The sequence below is a fragment of the Gambusia affinis genome, linkage group LG19, assembly GCF_019740435.1.
Source record: "Gambusia affinis linkage group LG19, SWU_Gaff_1.0, whole genome shotgun sequence".
NCBI lineage: Eukaryota > Metazoa > Chordata > Actinopteri > Cyprinodontiformes > Poeciliidae > Gambusia > Gambusia affinis.
In genome coordinates this window covers 22964426-22987145 of record NC_057886.1, presented here as the reverse complement: position 1 = coordinate 22987145, position 22720 = coordinate 22964426, and the positions used below count along the sequence as shown (strand labels likewise).

At 42.6% G+C, this 22720-nt stretch overlaps 1 protein-coding gene across 11 annotated transcripts in view; it reads right to left on the bottom strand.

The window, feature by feature from the left end:
- Positions 1–22720, bottom strand: part of rbfox3a (RNA binding fox-1 homolog 3a) — a 536592-nt gene that overhangs the window by 99685 nt on the left and 414187 nt on the right. The window contains exon 1 of one of the 11 annotated variants that reach the window (XM_044101251.1): positions 4812–5198. The exons of 9 other annotated variants lie outside the window; for them this stretch is intronic. In XM_044101251.1, coding sequence (XP_043957186.1) covers positions 4812–4937 — 126 coding nt within the window. In that variant the 5' untranslated portion in view covers positions 4938–5198. Of the gene's footprint in view, positions 1–4811; positions 5199–22720 lie in introns of those variants that run through there. One more of the 11 variants, XM_044101253.1, reaches the window with a different exon arrangement.

Genomic DNA, 22720 nt, shown 5'->3' with positions numbered 1-22720 from the left:
TGAAAGATTATAGAATTTAAGTCAACAGTTTCAGATCAACCAAAGCAGCAGAAGTACTGATGGAGCTCCAGGGACCCACAGGGCTCCGTGTTCGGCCCAGAACCTTTTGGGTCGAACACAGTTAGAGAAACTCCACATACTGCTCTAGTAAATATAGTTCTATATGTGATAAGGACAAAATCCTCATAAAAAACTATTTACTACTCCTTTCAGGTAAATATATGGGACAACATTCATAGCCAATTACAATTCTCATAAAACTATTTAAATCAGCTTCTTTAGGAAACATGGAAAAGTCTGATTTATATGATTAAACTGAAATTGTTTTACGTCAATAATTTCTTATTTCCACTGGCAGATTATTGGACTTAGAGGAAAATGTCTTATGAGTGAAATAATCTGCCAGTGGAAACAATATTTATTTAGGAGTAACTGACTTAAAACAAGCTTCTATTTCTTGCTGCAACGTTACTTATCAGTTAGTTTTGTCTGATTTCAAGTGTACTTTGGTTTTTGTACTAGAAACCAGACAAAAGTCCGTGGTGAGACTGTGTGGTTTTCCAGTGTGTATTTATCCAAACCACATTTAAAGAACCAAAAAATGATCTTATCCAACAAAGAAAAGTCTTTTTTAAAAAGTGAGAAGATTTTCCTCGACCAGTTAGGTTTCCAGGCCTGGTGTGAATTAAGTTTCAGTTGGAGTATATTGGTGATGGTGATGATGAGGGATTAATGTAGTTATAAAATGGATGGAAGATAAAATAAAGTTATCTATTTCAGTTACATTAAGACATCTGAACCAGAAACTGCATCAAAAATACTTGGTCAGATTTTGTGTTTTTCAGTGTAAATGAAGGAGTAATTACCAGGTTTCTGCAGCAATAGGAGGCAAAGGAGTTCAAGAAATCACTGGAATCAGGCAGAGAGGGAACGGATCTAAGACATGGAGGCCACGGGGGCCCAGAGCACCCGGGCCCCCGTGGGGCCCCAGGAGGCCCCCAGCCTGCCCTGTAAACGCTGGAGCTCCAGGAATTAGGATGAGGACTGGTACCGAGTATTCCCAGAATGCCCCTGGATCTGTGTGTGTGTGTGTGTGTGTGTGTGTGTGTGTGTGTGTGTGTGTGTACCGGTGCAGAAGCAGGAAGGAGAGGAGTGTGTGCAGAAAAGAGAGGTGGATGCTAGTGAAACCAGAGAGTCGGGGCAATTCCTCCCAGGATCCACCGACATGAAGGGATCGCCCCGTCTCAGTGACCTAACCACTCAGAGCGACACCGAAGACGCACGCGACCGGAGGGGGGGGCAATCCGAAACAGCCAGACGGAAAAAAGCCACAAAAAAGAAATCAATGGATGCAAGAATAACAATAGACATCAGCAGAGTGGAATGCCACGATAGAAAATCCAATTACGGATCAAAGGAAGGCAATTTTAGAAAACGTAAGATGTGGAGATAAGTCTGAGGGAAAGACGAAGAGAGAGAGATGTGGCATGGAGACAATAACAAGACTTAAGTAACGCCATGCTTCCCACCCATCAGCATCGTCTTAGATAATAGAGTTACGTTTACGAGCCGTGCCATATGCCCACCCAGCGCCTGGTAAATAGAAAATCCATGAGATGCCATGTTTTTATGACTCAGAAGACAGCTACTAACTAGCAGGAGCAAACCTGAGTTAGCCCGTCAGCTCCGCCGCGCGGCATAAATAAATTTATACTCTAATACAGGCCTACAGCGGCCAGCGAGCAGCGCGTCCCATAAAAGCCTCAGCACGCTGTAATTCATAACTCCCTCAATATCCAGCTCCATAACTCATGGAAGGAGCTTCCACCATCCAAACCGGGGTGAGGAGGGGTGACATCATCCTGCGGAGGGACGAGGCCGAAGCCGACGGCTCAAAGCAAACATCACAGCAGGGAGTCCAACTCAGCTGCAGTCTTCTCATGGTCGAGTCACCATGTACAGATAAAACCTGGCAAACTGTTAAAATATTCAGAAATATTCATCTCTGCATCCTTAAAATTAAATGTTATTGAACACATTTACCAATAATCAATCGCTCCAGGATTTCATGATTGTTTTTGTGATTCTTTGGGATCAAAATCACAAATTTTGTGATGCTAATTTAGAAATGTTTGCTCTTATGTATGATGGTAAATGTGACGTTTTGTTACTCAGAACTGTGACTATAATAATAATAATAATAATAATAATAATAATAATAATAATAATAATAATAATAATAATAATAATAATACTTGCTGTTTCGATCATGAACTACGTAGTAAAAGGAAGATACTGCCACCTGCAGATGGGAGTTAGAATTACTTCAACACTAAGTTTTAGAAATTTTGCAATAAAATCACAATTATGCAGAGTTTGGTAGAAACTAGTTACAATGAGTTACAGTTACTTGAGTAACATTTTGAAGAAAAATACTTTTAGGTGTGAGGTTCTCCTGAAACCCACTTCACTAAATGCAGAACCAGTTTGTTTTAGTCAGAAATCACCAGACACACAGCTGCAATTTTATTTTGAAAGAAATTTGGAAAAATGTTTGATTTTATCCTGTAATTCTGAATTATTTTTATTTCACTCTTTAAAATACCAAAATTTCCACATAACTTTATAGGTTGGTCCATCTGATGATGTAATTTTTAAAAACTAAATGAGTGATGTTCTCAGTAGTTGAGTAATACTTTTTCACTCTTACTAGAGTACTTTCCAGAGCTGTTTTTGCATATTTTCTTGAGATCATGCAGTCATGTAAAGCTGGAGGGACTGATTGGTGTAATTTGGGCACATAAAAAGCCGTGGCGTGCCGGATTTGGCCCCCGGGGGCCTTCAGCTTGACACGTGATTTAAAGCAAAGTGGCCAGGAAAACACACCCAAACACAACTGAGGTATGCTTTGCTAATCTTTTATGCAATAAACTCCTGCGTTGGTGTGATTTCACGCGGCGCCATGTTCGCACATAATAAGCAAAGCTGTTCGGAGCCCAACTTAATACAGTGTCTTATTTGAAATGCAAACAAACTGCGAGGCAGAGGCTATCACCTCAATCTATTCCCCTTCTGTTCACTGGCTGTCATCTTACATGAGCCGATGCTGCAGTTCTGCACCGTGGCGAGGGGCGGGGGTGGGGGGCACAGGCAGCATGATGGGTGATGCGGGAGGAAGAGGAATGGAGGAGGAGGAGGAGGCGGGACGCCGGCCACAGTGTGATTCAGAGGGTTGTTTCCCCTCTCAGCGCTGCAGGGCGAGGATTTACCGGAAAGGAGAAAAAAGATCCAGGAGAGGCGAAAGAACAAAAGCTGCTGAGACATGAAAGGGTCTGAAACAGAAAGGGATGTTTCATGAAAATAGCACGCAGGAAGTTTCAATTTCAGCTGTCTTGGTCTTTTAAAGGACTGGACATAAACACACACACACACACACACACGCACACCCACACACACGCACGCACACACACACACACACACACACACACACACACACACACACACACACACGCACACCCACACACACGCACGCACACACACACACACACACACACACACACACACACACTGGAGGCTTCCTAAGGATTTGGGATGTAGTGGAAGGTAAACCCTCCTAAACTCACTCACTGTATTGCTGTTTTTACAGGTAGGAAGAGGCTCAGTGAGCTTCTGACACAAATATCTAACATAGAAAAGAAACTACAGCTGCAGTCTGGGGACAATCCTGAAATATTTCCAGACAGATTCAGTCAGAGAGAAACGACAACTAACGACTTCAGAGGCGTCGTTTCATTAAGGGACTACAAAACTGTTGAGATGGTTTTGGCTGCCGTACAGTCGGTGGCACCTGGTGCCCCCCACTTCTCCGCCTGGGCGGTGGGGCACGCGGCTCTGGACAGATGGGAGGGAGGGCGGCGAGGCCATTACCATGATGCTGAGGGGGGGGGGGATGGTCGGAAATGAGGGAAGCAGGAGTTCAATCGGGAGCAGCTCCATCGTTATTTCCCTCCCTCAATCACCGCGGCAACACTCTGTTTACTGCGGCACATGCGGCCGGCAGTAAAACCGGAATTGGACACCCGACCCCCATCCAGCCGCCCACCCATCATCCCCCAACTTGCCGAATTAAAACATGTGAATAATTCAGCAGACAGACAGGCTCTCGGGCCCCGAGGAGTCACCTTGTTGATTTTTTTTTTAAAATTGCAGCCTTCGGGTTTCACAAAACGAGGGGGATCAGTGGCAGAATCAATTTCCAAAAAAAGGAGAACAAAAAAGGAAAAATCAATGTTCATTTGCAGAGAGAGACGTAATTATTCATGTGATCGCCATCCTGCAGGCCGCAAGTTTCAGATGAAAACGCAAAATTAATAGAAGCATACTTTATAAAAAGTTGGCAGCCATTTGTGGATAAAAGTCAGGATGAGGAAGAAATGTTTCGCAGCAGCGTTTCCCAGCACAATGAGTCATGAAACGAGGGATGTACACAAACACTGCATGACTCCACGTCACAGTAATTGACCGCTTTAATTTCACTCCAAAAACCAGAGCAGCCAGGAGAGGAAGACGAGAGCTAAACGCTCTCCATCCGTTCCCTCTTCTTCCATCCACAAAGCCGGGGTGAGGGTCAAGGGTTAGATGGGAGGGAGGAGGGGCGGCGGGGGAGGGGGGAGTAACACAACACAAAGCGAGAGCGATGCTATCACGTGCTGCCGAGGAGCGCACGGAGGAATGAAAGCGAACGGATGGAGGGGAAGAGGAGGAGGAGGAGGGAGGAAGACGGCGGCGAGGCGAGCGTCATTCAGTCTTACCTCGGGCAGGTAGAGGAACGCGGGGGGACACTGGAGCGAGTGAGGCAGCATCCCGGAGCCGGAGAGCAGCAGGCAGCCCGAGTTGGCCATGGAGCTCAGCGTGGGGTGACGGGACGCTTTGCGCATTTAGCAGGGAGATCCTTTCGCTCTTCGCTCTTTCTTTCTCTGGCTCTCCCACTCTCTCTCTTGCTCTCTCTCCTCGGATCACTTCCTTCCCTCTGCCTTCCTCTCGCCTTTTAAATTTCTCCTTTCTCTCTGGCTTTTGTGTCTCTACTGAAGATGCGGCATGGAGGCGAGCGGCGCGCAGACAATGTGCATGTTCCACCTTTATCGCTGCTGCTCTCTCTCACTATCCCTGCTGCCGCGACTCTGTTTACTTTGTGTGCGATAAAAGCCAACATAAGCATTCAGACACAGAAGGGGAGGTTCTGTGCACGCCGAGGAGGAGGAGGAGGGGTTGGAGAGACGACTAGGGGTTGGGTAGGTTAGGGTGGGAGTATGAAGGAGGTGGTGGTAACATGAAGACGGGGGGAGTCGGGGTGCTGATGAAGTCCCCCGTGGATTCATACATCAAACATTAGAACAGCTGATCCGGGGCATTAGCAGCTTGTGGGACACTTTTAATTGCCACGTCCACACTCAGTGGCCACTCCTCACCCCATGCACTCAAGGACATGCATGCATGGCAGGAAAAGATGCATTAAAACAACAACGGCGGGTTATTAGGCCTAGTCGTGACATCACTCTGCAGCCACTGAGCTGCAAGCGCCGAGGGAGCCCACAAGCGACTTGGAGCTTCCTTTCTCTGATTAATTCTGTTTGATACGCCGTTAAAAGCGGCAGACAAAGGGAACGCAGAAGACGGCTTCGCTACGTCATCTGTTTGTAGACGAGGCTCTCTTGAAAGCGATCCAAGCCGGTTTCATAACCGCGACGTCTCAGCAGAGTCTGGAGGAACACGGGTCACCAGCGGGGTACAGCAAGGTGTCGCCACCACTGAGCCTGTAATTCTTGTTAATACAGTCGAGACATGTTTAATTCATCAAGGCCAAAATCACAAATCTGTCCCTGTGGACGACATGCAAGGCTCCATCTTGAGATCCCAGAACAGCAGGAGGGCTTTACTGCAGACGAGCCAAGAAACAAGGATTCCAGGCCTTTTCAGGGTTTCAGCAGCACAACAATCTGAGTTGTGTAGGCAGGATTAAAACAGGGAAGCTATCTTCATACGACAGAACAGCCTGACTTAAACATGCATGTGTGTTCTGGCTGCTGAAGCGAACATCTGTCAGGATAATTTTTGGTGAGATGCCGTTGTTGTAACATCTTGTTTCATCTCCAGTCTGTCGTCTTTTAGTCGTTACCTGGACTTTCAGCGGCGCGGCGGAAATAACGGGGAGTTTCTCATCGGAGGATTGACTTTCCCTGGGACACTCCCTCTGCAGATTGAATAAGCAGGCAGCAGAGGGATGACTGGCCCGCAGTTGCTCAAAAACGAAGCCGATAATAAGAAAATATTCATTCAAATAAAAGCCCAGCTCACCGGCAGCTATCTTGCAAGTATACATTCTGGTTGGGAATAATTGGCCTGAGCGTTTGATGCAGAAGATCAGTCGTCACAGATATCTGATCTGGTTTAGGCTGAGCGCCCTGCCTGCTGAGGATGGGAATCCATCTCCCTGTCTGTGTGTTTTTCTGTCTCTCGCTCATTTGCTCCCTTTTTTCCACCACGTCTGTCTGTCTCACCCAGTTAATAATTCAAATGAGCACTGCCAGATCACTCCCTTCAAAGGGAGTTGCTGGAATGTTCTCAACGGTGCCTTTTTCTTTTTGTCATGTGAAATCAAAGCCCTCAAACGCAGCAGAGATATCCTCAGTTAACTCCCCACGCTGCAGCTCTGCCAATTAAAGAAAGATCAACAACAACCGCAAACAGCTCACGGTTGATCACCAAGAGAAGAAGAAGAGTGATCTTTGTCGGAATCACTTTCGCCAGCGTCCTTCGTGCAGTCACCACATTTCTGGTAATAATCAGCATAATCATCATCACTGTCACCGCGGCTGCAGCATGCATGGATTCACCCTCACACGCACACACACACACACACACACACCCTGGAGGCAGGATTGCATCTGAGCAGGTGTGCATGTTACAAGCTTTTAAATCTGGGTTTAATCTCCTCTGAAAAACATCCGCCAACGTCTCTGTATACAAGCCGCAGCTTTAGAGAGACAAGATCCGGTGCTGTGCATCTTCAAAAAAAAGAAAAAAAAAATGAAGGAAGAAATCAAACACAGCAGTTCCAGCAGTAAAAAGCCATCACACGGCCTGGAAGCACCGTCAGCAATAATCAGAGGCAATACAAGCGGCGACTAATGGGGTCCAAACGATCGGCGGCACATTCCGGTTCCCTGTTCATCGTATGACCGCTGATCAATACCAGAACACTCATCATCATCAGAAGGACGACTGTTTATTTCCTTTGACCAAGTATGCAACATCCTTCAGCTGCTTCTGCACCGTTTTACCTGTTTGGTTGCTGGTTCAATTCTGCTTCAGCTGCTAACAGATATTTCTTCTACAACTTTATTAGAACAAAAATGAAACCTTCCAGATCCAACCGTAACGCTCTGCGGCCCCTTCCGCTCATAAAACTTTATATTTAATGGTTCTGCTTCCAAAGGAAGAAGGTGCAGCTCAATAAATTAGAATATCATCAAAAGGGGAATTTATTTCAGTAATTCAACTCAAGAAAATCAAACTTATACTTTGTGTAAACTTGTTTCACTCAGACTTTTGGTTAATTTTGCTGATCCTAGTTTACGGCTGGAATTTGAGCAAAACAGGAACATGGTCCTCCTGAACTGTGTGTCAGTATCAACACTCAGTATTTGGTTGGGGCTCCTTTAGCATGAATTACTGCATCAATGTGGCGTGGAACGGCTGAGGTGTTCAGGACGTTCAGGGAGCTTTAATAGAAAGGTTTCTACACTTTTTCCACAGTAAAATTCAAACATTTTCAAGGAAAGTTTTTACATTTTCCCACTATCACACTGAAAACAATACAAATCAACTAAAAAAAGAGTGTTAATTCACTATTATATGATATATTTATTACTGTTATTAACAATATCTTGTGGTATTTTTCTTCATTCTACAGCAGAGATAAAGTAAAATATATATATAAAAATTATATTCACCCCAAATCATCACAGACTCTAAATGTCACACAAGCTGCTGGGAGATTTTGTTTTTTCTTCCACTTAATTTTCCACTGAACAGCAACTTTTTCTGCAAAACCCACTAATTAATAACACAAATCAACTTTTTAATAATAGTCTAATGAGAAAACCCAAAAACCTCTGCAGTTTTTAACTTTCTCTACTTTTGCTGGAAGAGAAATCGTTCGTCCAGCTCAACCGGTTCGATCCCAGAGATCCTCGGCTGCAAATTGCTCTGGAAGAATCCAGCTCTCCTCTTAAGATCTTTCTTCTTCCACTATGTATGAACAAGCACCAGCTTGGCAAACTCTTTGAAAACACAAGAGTGCATAAGACCTTTATGTTTAAACCAGAGAATCAAAGAGTTTTCAAAGCCGGGCCACACCCAGTACAGCTTCTGTTGTTATAGATTTGGACTTGTTCAGAGAAATCCAACAGACCCGATTCAGTTCTGGAATAAAACTTCTCTCAACTCAACAGATCTGCCTGAACTTTAGAGTTGATGAAACACTTGATAACTGGAACATTTCTCAACACGTCTGCAGCTTTATCATTTAAAGGAAAGAAAATCGGTTTGAGAGTCAAACTACACTGCAAAAACACAAAATATTACCAAGTATTTTTGTTCTGGCTTCTAGTGGAAATGAGAAAAGTAATTAACAAGTAACTTCAGAAAGATATAGAACTTGATTTAGGTTAATGATTCATTCATATTGACAGAAAACATTTAATTTTGATGTTAATTTTGATTGCTTTGTATAAATTTGTCTTGACATTTTCATCTTGATTTAACAGATCTTGATCAGACTTTGGGGTCATCTTTATTTCTCCTGCATAGCTGGTTTTTTTAATCTGTCATGGTTTTTGTACTGTTTGCAAATAAAATATTCTATCCTATAAAAAATATTATTTCCACTAACAGATTATTTCTCCTCTTAGAATAATTCTTTTCCATGTTATAAGTGAAAAAATCTGCCATTAGTTCTAGTACTTTTTAATCAATATTAAGGATTTACAGACTTAAAGCAAACTCCTAATTCTTGTGTAAAAGTCACTAGTATGTTAGTTTTGTCTTATTTCAAGTGAACTGAGACATTTCCTCTAGGAAGCAGAATTACTTAGTAAATATGAAGTTTTTTCCATTGCATCTTGTCTGAGTTTCTAACTGTACAAGTTGTTCCCTTTTAGTCTCTGATAGTTTGGGAAATTCTCCCGCACCAACTTTTACATAAGCAGGAACATCCTCTACGATCCCCTGCTGTGTTTTATTTATTTATTTACATTTTTTAAGCCGCCGGTTTGATCCTATATGTAGCAGTAAATAATCCACATATTCCTGCCTGAATGTGCTGGAGCTGCAGCTCCGGCTGCTGAGTGTCTTCAGACTGCAGCAGCTCCTTCCCACCTCTACACTCTGTGCTTCAACATGGACACAGCTCCCCCATCAGGACGAGCACCAGAGTTCGAGCAGCACAAGCAGGTCAGAGTCGGACCGGACGTTGTGCACTCATCTCCGTCTTGCACTTATATCTAAATATATGGGTTCCTAATGAAATCCACCAGATGGTTGGGGAACAAACTGCAGGGGATGAAGGGGAGCCTCCACCTTGCAGGACACGGAGCAGGAAACAAAGCCGCGGTGTCTGCTGATGGTGGATTTTGTTCCGAAGCGGCGAGGCCTTTGGAGGGGCACCCTTGAAGTGCCCCTCTGACAGACTTCCTCATTATCTGGCATCTCCGGAGTGCCAGGCGGCCCCACTGCAGGAGGGGGCGCCTGCCCAAGGGGTACCCAGACAGCCAAGGGTTACGCACTCGCTAAAGGTCCGCTGATTATATCTCAGGCCCAGAGCTTCAGGGATCCCCGCTAATTAAAGGTTGTGTCATATCTGTTAGAGATAACAAACCTATGTTGCTCATCTTTTCCTTTTTTAAAGCCCTGCCCTCCGACGTCTGTGTTCAAGGCTGTCCGGCTCTGCGCGCCCAGAGGAGGGGGCTCCTGTTTAACCTGCCCTCACCCATCTCAGCATGCCAGCGGTGTGGTGGAGGCATCGGGGATCCTTTGTCTGGAGGCATAATTAAAGCCCTCGTTCATTATTTCTTCACTTTGAGCGCAGATCTGAGTAATTAGGAAGCAGTCCACAGGGGGGGCTGCAGCTTTCATCCACACAAACACAACGGAGAACCAGCACACAGTCACACATGTGATGCATGAGAACGTGAGCGCTCTTCCTTAGTCTTTGCCCCAAACGAGCCGCATTCATCTCCCACCTATCTTCAGATGCCAATAACCGACAGAGTGAAGTATCTTTTTTCTCCCCCTGAAGCCGTCAACTTCTAATGCATGGATTGAAATTTGGAACAGGAAGAGCTTCAGCTGGAAGTGAGGCTGTTTGGAGCTCAGCCTCTCTAATGAATCCTGCAACAGAGTTTGCCTTTTATATGGCGTCATTCATCCTCATATGTCTTCGCCCGCTGCGTCTCGCAATCACGGCTTCTTTATGGCGAACTAATGCAGCCGCTGCTAAGATCAGCAGGTTGGCTGCGGCCATCGCTCACCGACTTCTGGCCTGATATTAGGACGTTTCCAAAGCCTCTACTGGAGACGGCAGAGAAGGAGCCGAAGGGTACTGACTGTACCTCCCACGCAGTCATATATCAACCCTCTATGCTATCCCTAAAACACTCACACACACACGCCCTCATACACACACACAACCGCTGCTGCTGTGGCTGCTCAGACAAGACAAAAAGGAGGAGGGATGATGGAGCTTTATAGCGCCGGACAGTCAGTGTCAATACATCGAGCGTTTTACCAGCCTCTCATCCAAAGGTCCAGCATGCTTGTGGCTACAAAGCGTCCGAGCCAAGGTGCGTGTGATCGCCCGAGGTGGTGGGCGGAAGACAGGGAAGAGTGCTGTTGGAGCATGGTGGGGGAACAACAAACAGGGGGCGACGGCTCACGCCCCGTTAGCCCCGCAGGCCAACCGAGGCTGTGATGGAGAGAGAGCTGACAGGGCAGAGAGACGGCCAGGCATGGAAATCACATCAGATCAATGATGAAAAATTCAGAGTCGCTCGTGGGGGCGGTGTCACGTGGTGTGTGTAAGCGTGTGACTCCTGGATGTACATGGAGAGGCTAATGGGTTAGTCCGGCTACTCGTGTTTACTTGCAGGGAAATGGAGAGACAAAAAGCAGCACTTAAAAGGATCCTCACACATTCGTAACTCTGTTGGTTTTTAAAATGATCGTCTCTGGGGAGTTTCCAGGCTCAGAAATGCATCTTTAAACACTCAAACTCCACTGACTGACAGAAAAAATGAGATGGATGTGGTCGTTTTCATGAGTTTCAACCAAGTCAAACAATAATAATACGTTCATCTGAGGCTTGATTTCTAATCCAGTCTCTTAAATGATTTTTTAAAATCAAAATGACTGATTTAGTGTTGATACTTTAAAACTATTTGCAGAATTTTCCTCATTCAACACCTTAAAAATCTATCGAAGAAAAAAGTCAACTGATCTGACCAGCGCTGCCGGTTCTGATCAAATGTCTCTGGACTCTGACTGGATTTACATCTAAAGTTTTCAAATCAGGGAACATTTCTTCAACTGAAGCAATCATAAGTTGGAAAACTCTAAACAAAATGCAACTGGAAAAAAATACCAAGGAATACGCAGTTGGATGGAAATGTTATCCTGACTGATGTAGTTTTCTGCCCTCTGTGCATAAAGTTAAACATGACTTCACGTCTGCACCAAGCGGTCAGGTGGGTGACTTGATGGACACACGCCGGATTTTTCCGTCGGCTTAATAAATATTTTATTAATGCTACTTGGAGAAGTAAGCAATACTGCCACCTGAAGGTGAGAGTTAGTAGTCATATAAACCCAATGTTTCAGTCATTCACCCATTCATAAACACATCCACACACTAATGATTTGTGATTATGATATTAAATAATTTATTTCTGCTCTCAAACAAAATACACTGTTTGGTATTTTTGTTACTAAATGGCCTTGTACCACGTCATTCCAAACATATAAAAAATTACAAGGTGGTTATTTCTATAAACTTCAAAATATGTTGTTTTCTCTGATCTATTCTTTGTTTGCCGAGGTCCCAAGGAATTTCCAGTTTTCCTGTAACGTTGGGTTGTTTTTTCACTACTAGCACAGCTGCTGCACACCAGCAATCCTGAGCTGAAACGACAGTATATATTAGCATGATAGACAGCGCTAAGTCCCTCCTCCTCACTCTGATTGGTTGGTGAGGAGCCAGAGGAGTAGATCACCTGTCTCACATTTTACTGTCGGGTCATAGTAACAATTTTAACAAACATACAAAAAAAAAGTTTAAATATAAAAGTTACCGGATGTAGTGTTAAAGTGAGCCTAAGTATGTGCATCCAGAACCGAAACCAACCAAATAAACTACATTTTTTCACTTTCAGACACACAGTATCCAGGCAGCAGTGTAATCATGCCATTGCTAAGTTTAGTACCAATCAATAAGTCAGACCACTGTTCTCCAATCCAATCCTCAGGGTCCTGAGAGCTGCTGCTTCCTTCTTCTGCCACATAGTTAATTGCATTCACCTGTTGTCTCGGCCCTAAATCAGCCCTCGATTCGGTGGATAGATTGAATACTCCCGGGATGCTGAGCAAACCAGCCGTCCTTTGGATCCCGGGGACCGAGACGGCAGACAGGATGTGCTGCCTGACAAGCACGTTTAACATATCAAGTGTTCTTTATGGACAAAATGTCCCACGATTCAGATCTGTCCAAAGCAATCATTCTCAGAATATACCATCCTCATGCATTTCACTTTTCATTGACGTTCTGTAAAAAAAAAAGTACCCTCAACCATAATGGCTTCAGCCCAACGCCAAGTCAATTACATAGATTGGTGCAGTGACATAAAGTGTATTCCATTTGGGAGCAGATTGGTCATGCCCAGTAATGTTCCCTTCCAGCAGGCATACCTTTGACCATTACTCTAAACAGGCATTTAGGGAACCAGAGACCTATTTCCCACAACTGTGAATGCCGGTGTGTCTCCCAGAGGGGTCAGGGGTTCACGCTGCAGCTACCATGCTCTCATATTTAGCAGCGGCAGGTGAGAAATGGTACATCAATACTGTCAGACACACTGGGCCACAGAGGCCTCCTGCACACACATATCATATTAGAAGGGAGCGTAACAAACCACAGCCGGGTGTCAGGGAATGTGTGAACACGCGAGTGTGTCTGTGGATCTACAAGCAGCAGTGTGTAACATGCCTCCACTGAGCGTGGTGAATGTGTTTCTGCTGGAGTTTTAAGACATATCGGAGTTTTACGTATCAATATTTCACCCTGAAACCTTTAAAGGGGCAGTAATATGTGTTTTCCAAGCACATAGTGCCATTTTATAGCATAATCTAGTAACTATGATAACTTCAGTTGTTATAAAAATGCTGCACATATTACAATAAATTTCACTTTGTAATTTAACACTTTGAAAAAAAATCTTTCAAAACATTTTTTTTTAGCATTTTTCTTTCTGAAACTCACTCCTCTATTAACCCTTTAACAACATGTTGACCAGCGTTGCTCCTACAATGAGCTCAGCTGATGAGCAGCTCCACCAGGTGTTTGCTAATTGCTCCTGGCTAGTCTGAAGGAGCTAAGCGGGGGAAGAAATGCGACTCAAAGGCGGGGCTAAATCCACCCAGGTGTTTTGCACAGCTGAATGGTTGCCATGGAGATTAAAGTATATCTCAATCATGCATGAAAGAGTCAAATCAACACCACAGGGAATGATGTGAAGCCCAAAAATGTTAATTTTACATAATACTGTCCCTTTAAAAACCTTTAGAAACATTTAGCAAAGAGCATATTTGTAGTTAAATCATGATAAATAATTACAATTCATAACTACTTTTAGATGTGAAATATTCTGACAGTAATTTTTACATTTTACACAATAATTACTAATTAGTTTGTTGAAAAAGGATCAAACTAAAGAAGAATATATATATATATATATATTAAAATCCACATTTCAACTCTTAACTGAGCAAAAAATAAATGTATTTTATTTTATAACATGGATCTGTGACCTTTTACATTCACATACATCCCCGACTGCAGTTCTGCCAACTTGTGCATTAATATTCATTTCTGTAAGCTCCCAGATTTCAGTTTGTGCCTGGAACTGAAAATTCCTTGCATTTGCGCTGAAGTTTGTAAGCTCACCTTTACAAGCTTTAAGGGAAGAAAAACACACCATCGCTGACAAACTTGAGTCAGAGTTTACACAAGTTTGCGGTTCATGCACAGGACCGAACCGTTCAAACAAGGTTGCAGCAGGAGAAGGAACTTCTGAGGCAAATAGATCGATAAAAACAATAATGTTGCAGTGAAATGACATCCACAGCTCTATTTGTCTGGGAATATTTATATACTGTCTGAATTTATCCATATAAATTCTATGTTTTTGTTAAATTTGACACAAATAAGATTACAGATCACAGGTTAAAGACAACAATCTGGAAATGAAAAATATCATTAAATTATTGGAAATGCAGCCTGGGAAGCTTAAATACTTCAGTGCAACGCCTCTTGATATGCTGTTGGTTGTTGTTCACTGTTATGTAAAGATGGAAAGTTTGCAGTTTGAACAATTAAACTTGGCATTTTTAGAGGCGCTGTGGTGAAAACTCCTATGATTACTGTCTGTTTGCTGTAGTTCTGGTGAAAACTCACATCTTGCTTGCTCACATCAGAATGAATTTTATTAGACCAGAAAAATATGTAAATTTATTACAATAAAACTCAACCGACCCAATTTTAAAATCTGTCTCGGTCCCGACATTTAAAAAAAGTCCAGATCTGGTAATGTTGACTTTGTTGAATTCAATACTTTTTACTTTGACTGACATCATGCTTTATTATATTGTTATTATATTTTTTATGTGTTTGACCAAGGTAGATGACCAATTATTTGGTTCAGTTTCTTTATTATTTCTTTTATATTTGCTGCTGCAGTCCTAATTGTTTGGTGAACATGAGAAATCATGTTATTGGTATATATTAAGTTTGTAATTCATTACGTTTCTGTCTGTGTATAAAAAAATAAATGTTTAAAATTCAGGACTGTGTTTCTGAGTCAGATCGATATCTGTCGATACTGAAGATATCGATACTCAGATATCTGAATCAGTAGAGGAAGTGAAAAAAGAGAATCGGTGAACTCCTCATTACATGCTGACTGTTTTCTACGCATGGATACAGATTTAGATTGTTGTCTTTGTAACTGATTGCATGACTGAAATTACAGTAAAAATGTTTTGTCAGAATGTCGACTATCTGTTTCTAAATCTGTTACATAAAGATTCAACGCTGATATTAGTGTTGAGGTCGTTGTTTCCTCCAGTCGATATCTCTGTGGTGAAATAAACGCTGTCCTCTGAATCACCTCTCAAACGGCGTTTCTACCAAAACGCCTCCTCATACAGGGACTGCTGAGTGTGTTATGTAGCACTTTTTAACCATGTGTGTTTTTGTCGAGTTTGGTAAGCTCCTCTTGTGTTTTGGGAACTTAAATAGAAGCTCTAAATATAACGTCTGAGTGGGTGTTTGCCTCTGCCTCACTCCAAGTGTGTTTCTCAGTGTTTGTATCTCTCTTGGTGCGTCTCCGGCTCTAAATGGGTTTTTTGTGGCGATATAAAACTCTCAGTTGTAGATTGAAGCGCCTGCAGCATCTGTTGGCGTTACCTAACATCCAGCCCTGCCCTCTGACCACAGCATACATAACGTCGACCGTGCCGTCCACGTGCATCCCGGCCGGTTTCCCCGCCATCATGCCTACGGGGAGACTTTCCTCGGACATCATTTCTCTGGAACGATGGCGGTGGAAGAGAAAAGGCTTCAGAAAATCTGCCCAAAGGACGTGGAAGAAATGTGAGCGTAATATCTCTGAGTGGGAGTCATGAATGTAATATTATCGGGAACCATAATGTTGCGATTCCTGCTCAATATTTTAAAAGATGTCTGGGTTTTATGCTGCCCCGTCGAAGCTCTCATATCAATAGTTCAGCGGAAGATGTTAAAGTGTCAAACTCTGCAAGGTGCAGATCCAGGAGAGAGAAAATTACAAACATACATATACAGACGTGAAGGTGTCATATGGGTAAATGTTACGGCGCCGCTCCCTGGGTGAGAAGGATTGTTTTTCCTGGTCAAGCATGTCCGCCGTGATCAGTCATGCTCATGCTTCCGTATTACTTCCTGTGACGCTCTCTCGCTCTTTCCCTAATGCTTCTTTTTCTCCACTCTCCAAATGCTATCTGTCAGTAGGTGTTGCAGGACTGATAGAGGCTTGTCTTTTGCCTTTCTCATTACAGTGGGGGAGACTAAACCCTGGCGAGCGCGGTAACCTTTCACAGAGACAGAAGGAGGGAGGCATCCACACAGAGCCGGCACCTCCGTCTACTTGACATAACCCTATTACCGCTTCCTTAATTTGTCCCGTCGTGACAACTCGCAGCCAAAGAAACGGTTAAAAGAATGAGTGAACTAAAGCTGCGCTGCATTATGGGGAGAGGAAGAGCGAGGGAGAGAGGGGGAGACAATGGGAGGCTGAGCTGATGCATCAGCCATATTGGATCATTTCTAAACCGCCACGCTTTATCCGGAGGTGGGCCTCTGTATACTTCACTTAACTGATAGCCCTCTGTTTCATCCAGGCTCATTCAGGCCTTTGCGTGACCCGGAAAATGCAAAAACATGCAGATTTTCCCCACTTTCCTGCTTCAGAAACGTCTTTTTTAATATAATAACGCCTCCTTTCTAATTTAATATTTACAAACAGCACAGATCTAAAGAAACCTTCATCACTGCTGCTTTTGTTTCCTGAAGCCGCTTGTACCAAACGTGATCAAAGCAACACGCGGCACAGAAATGACAAAGCCTCAGAAACAAGTAAACGACTGGCAAAAATGAGTAACGGCTTCAAAATGGCTGATAATCAGAGCCGCTCAGAGAAGGCGCCAGACACTCAGACAAATGTGACACTAAATCCTGCATTTGGCGCATCCCGAGTAAACAAAAGTGTTGATAAAAAGGGAGCCACTGCAATCTTCTTTTGTATGTAAAATCCCACATAACTAATCTGGATCTGAAACTCATCAAACAAAACGTCGATTTAACCCAAATCCAAGTGAACTCCAGCCGCCTACCAGCCGGGTTTGAAACATTGGAACGTTCTTCTGCAGCATGGTGGAAATATTCAACTCTCTACACCTCCGCACGTCTTTAGAATAAACGCTCCAGTTAACTTCACTAACCAGAACAGATTGTCCCTTTTTTTATTAAGATACAAAACATAACAATGCAATCCTTTCTCCTCATCCATGTTTAAATGCCACTGCAATAAAACTTGTAAAATGTTAAGAGGGAAGGTGGGAGGGATCGAATGGAAAAGCCAGTTTATTCATTAGCAAGCTGTAGTTAAGTGCAGCTGCAAATTAGCTCCTCCTGGAGGAGCTCCAACTAGATATGAATGCATCAGCAGAAAAGTTAATCCAAATGTAATCACAGGATTCTAGTTTACACTCAGAGCTTTGGAGGAAGAGACTCTGATTGTTGTTTCATTTCCTCACATTAACAAGCTGCTCATTTTACACCATATAACGCTGCTGTTCTAACTTTCATCTGTTTTTGGCTCCAGCTACACGAACCTGAATATTTTTGCCCAGACTTTATTCCTCATTATGTGAAAAAAAACACCATCAGTGTTTTTGGGATTCCTGCCGTACCCACGCTGTGCCAGCAGGTGGCGATGGCGCTAAATTACCATTAAAATTCAAAAGATGATTCCGACCACGGCTAAAGAAGAGCTAGGCTGAAGTGTCATCGGCTCTTTCAGCCCACAGTTGAAGTTTGATGTGACAGACTGAGATAACTCAAAGTCTATTCAACCAAAAATGAGCTCTGAAAGTGAAAATGCAAAATAAAATCAGTGTTTTGTCAAATATTCACGTTTCTATTGAAGGTGAAACATCTAATGTCACCACCAGGGGGCGTCTATCTGGTTTGATGCCGGACCCTGGGCTGTGTCACATAAAGCCGTCCGACTGAAACCAACAAGAAAATTTAACCATTTAGTTCAACCGAACTTTGGCCACTGAGACGGTTTTAGAAAAATATGAAACGAGAAACAAATTTTCATAAAAATGTCAAAATTTGCACAGAAACACAAAGATAGAAGAATTTCCAAGTTTACCAGCAGTTAGTTACACGTTGCAGTATATTTGGTGCTTGAACTATTATAATATTATAACAGATTTTTTCATCTAGTTTCTAAAGGAATTTACTTGTTACACTTGAAATAAGACAAAACTAACTTAGAAGTGACATTTAAGCAAAACATAGCAGCTTGTTTTTAGTCAATGTTTTCAGAAAAAAACGTTCTTGGTAATATTTAGTTTTTGCAGTGTAAAAATGTAAATCTAACATGTTGTGGCCTCTACCAGTGACTGTATGAGGATAAACCTGAACCCTGAGATGACATCAGTGGAGAATCATCAAGGTTTTCCTCACTTTTCTCTTTTTTTCCCTGCATCACAATGTTCTCATAACTCCCTCTGAGCTTCAGCCTGAAGGATCCATCCAGCTGGTGTCAGACTGTACATCTGTGATCATGAATGCACCGCATTCAAAAGCTGCATCCACCGTCTCTGTGATGTTGCAGATATGATTCTGCAGCTCTTTATTGGATCGGTTCAACTGTTCCTGAATGTTGAAGTGCTAAAATAACCCCAGCTAACCTACAAAACGACTCTTCACAAGTACAATAAACATGATTCACAGAATCCACACGCCTCGTTAGAAGGACCAAACGTGTTTTTTCCTAAAACGGCGGCTCACTGTTTGGGCTTTAACAAGCAGCACTGTTCAAACACAGAGGAGAGGCGCGTTTATAGGGGACTATTTTTAATCCACATTTGGTGCTGTTTCAGTATTTGGGTCAGCGGGCCGGATGTAAAAAGCGACTGACTCATCAGTGGAGATATAAAGCACAAAGGAGGACTCAGTGTTTTTGTCAGATGAGTCCACTGAGGTGTTTTAATGTGTCAGGGTCTTAAACGCTCCAACAGTTGGCTGGATGGCAGCAGCTGCAGATCCTTTACATCACGTGTGTCAAACTCAAGGCTGGGGGGCCAAATCCGGCCCGCTGTAGCTTTTAAAGTGGCCCTCTTGATTCCAGACACCAAATTACATCAATTAGACCCTTCAGTTATTTTCAGAAATTCACACAAAAAGATATTCCTGAATATTACAAATTTTCTGCAAAAAAACTTGAAAAACGTTGGGCTTAATGCTAACTCCCACCTGCAGATGGCGGTAACTTGTTGTCAAGCTACAGTCCATGAACAATATAATGACGAGTACACTGCAAAAACATGAAATCTAAATTAATAAATTTGGTCTTATTTCTGGTGCAAATATCTTAAAACACTTGAAAAAAGACAAAACTAATTGGAAAGTTACTTTTCAACAATAAAAAGTTCCACTGGCAGATTATTTCTGTTATAATCTGGAAAAATATTCTGCCGGTGGAAAAGCACTTTTAAAAAATTAGTATTAATTAATTATTGACTCAAAATAATCTCTTATATTGATGAGAAGATACTCGTGAGTTAGTTTGGTCTAATTTAAGGTGCATTAAGAAACTCGACAAAAATACTTAGTAAGATTTAGTTTTTTTGCAGTGTAACAAAACGTCACAAATGATGCAAATTCCTTGCAAATATTTCTAAATTATTAATTATTAATGTTTATTAATTAATTAGCACCATAAAACCAGTGACTTTAATTGAAAAAAACCACAAAAATAATCTCAAAATCCTGAAGTGACTGATTTCACTTAATGTTATGAAGTATTTATCGCTATATAGCTATCTATTAGTATTTTGACGGTTTGGTGATACGTTCTGGAGCAACCGGCACTTGAGAACATCTCGGTTTTGGTTCGACCCGAAATGAAAAAGAGATTACCTCGTCTGCTGTAGGTTTCCGACCTCAGAGCGATAAGAATCGCCTTCTGGACTGATCTGCCGTCTACCTGTTTGGCGATCAGCTTGACGCGGGATCGAGCCTGGCGGTTCAGAGGACGCCGTTGTTTGGGACCAGAGACCCCCCGGGGGCCGCGGCTGATGGCTTTGCCCCCCCACCCCTCTGATCTGCGCTGCGGCGGCGGCTGCCAGGGCTGAGGGTTCAACGCCTGAGCGCGTGAGCTGTCTATGTGGAGAGATTAAAGGGCCCGTATCGATCGGCGAGCGCTCATGCATTTTGCATGAGGGAGACATTGTCAAAGAGGCATCTCAGATTAAAAAAAAGAAAACTAGTTGAGGGAGAGTTCTGGCGAATCTGCTGAACTCTGTGAAAAATCTTAATGTTGAAGCGTTATGCATGTAAACCTGCTTTTATATATTGGATTGTCCATGAACTCTCATCGACCCGAGATATTGCTCGTTTTTCATTTCTTCCCCTGCTCAACACGCCAGCACACCGCTGCTTCCTCCTCCTCCTCTTTCTTCTTCTTCTTCTTCTTCTTCTCCTCCACACAGTGGACGGGAGTCAGAGAAAACCCAGAGCCCCCCCTTGAAATAAGAACAGAAAAACTGGCAGCCTGAGAGTGTCTACTGGCGGCAGAGAGTCCGTTGGAGAATTCTCAAGTAGAGTGTGAATTATTTAGGATGTGTGGCGAGTGTGCAGAGCATGAAGCCACCCCGCCTAGCAACCGCCAAGCAGAGTGGCCAAGAAGATTCAGTGTGCAACAAACATTTGTCCGCCTGAGATCTTTATTTCTTCTTCTCCGCCTCAGTTTGGTGAAGAGAAAAAGCATTATGTTGGGCCTCCAGCGGTGGATTTACAGAGCGGAGCAACATTTCAAGGATTTTCTCTGTTTTTTAGTGGAAAATGAAAAGTGATTTTCTGCATTTCTTCCAAAAACAAAGTGAAGCACAGAGAAGTCGTTCTGACCTATTTACAGCCTCCAACGTGATGCAGCTGATTATTCATCATCAACAATTCATTCAGGTCATCATGCATGTTTAAAACCACACCACCGTACTGTACCTCACACACACACAACCAGAGTGTGTGAGGCCTTCAGAGCCTCCTTATCCTGTGAGCATGTGTCAATCTCACCTAAACGACCCCGATAACAAGACAAAGGCAATCAATCTCCGATATTGGCCGGGTGGGAGAGTCGGGGGATAACACCGACGCTATCAGCGAGCGCCAACAAAGACGGAGATTTTCTGCGTGAGGATGATTAGGAAACACGGCGGCGGTGACACGCTGATCTGTGGCGGTTAAACTGAGGCTGCTGTCATCGCTGGCAAATGATGACGCCGAGCCCTGATAGAGGAGATGGGATCTGAGAGAGTGTGTGTGTGTGTGAGAATCTCCTATTGATGCAAAACACATCAACGCTTTGAACACTTGCAGCTCTTTGATTTAAATGCACGTTTCAGAAGAAAACACTAAAACCAGAACATCTCAGTTAAATCGTCAAACATATTACAAGTTTCAGAAACTCAAATAACGATCTATTTCATTAGAAATGTTACAATAAACCAATAAAAAAGGATATTTTACTCCGAACCGTCATGGAGAAGAATGCTGACTGGACAGAAGTCACAGAAACTCTCTACAAAGGTCACAGCTAAAGAAGCTTGTATCCAAGCAATCCCCAAGGAAAGTTGAGTGGAAGGAAAAAGTAGAAATAAAAGCCAGAAAAGAAGAAAAAGGACTGGACTGTCTGGGCTAAAGTTGTGTTTTCAGCAAACAAGGATTCATATGAACAAGAAGTAGCTGTTCAATCTGAAAAGTATTTATTAAAATAGAAAAAAGATGACAAATAACATAAGTAATTAATAATATGCACTGGAAAAACACAAACATTTTAAGTATTTTTGCTCTATTTTTTTAATCCTCATAACTTAATTCTCTTGAAATAAAACAACTTACAAGAAACTTTCAGCAACATGTAGAGTATATTTTAAATCAATAATTCCTTAATATTCATTAATAAAGTACTAATTCCACTGGGAGATTATTTTACTTAAAGGAAAAATGTCTTGTCTGTTTTGAAGTGTAAAAATGTATTTGTAAAAAACTAAATACTAACATTTAGTTTTTTGGAGTGCAAAGAGCTCAGCAGGTGCTGAAGTGTTAGCCAATGTTTCACATGATTATAAAAACTATTTTAATTTCACATTTTTTCACAGATGCTGCATCAAACACAGAAACTGCACAGAATATATGGTCCATATTTCTGGATTAAAAATCATTTTTAATGTTCTGATGTTGTTTTTAAAGGTAGAATCATGTAAAATATGTTGAATGAATAAATACGAAGAGCTGCCCTTTTTATATGCATGAACATTTTCAGATATATTCCATCTTATTGAGACACTGTAACAGATGATGTTTCACTAAAACCTTTAAAAACAGCAGTTTTCAACAAAGAAAGAAATAGAGATAAACTATCAAATCTAAAGCTACAATAATCAGATTTCCAGATCAACAAGTCCCCGCTCTTCATGCCGACATGGAAAAATGCTCGCAGATGTTTGCGGATCAAGGTTAACCCTGAATTATTCCTTAAATGTGAGAAAGCAGCAGAACAAA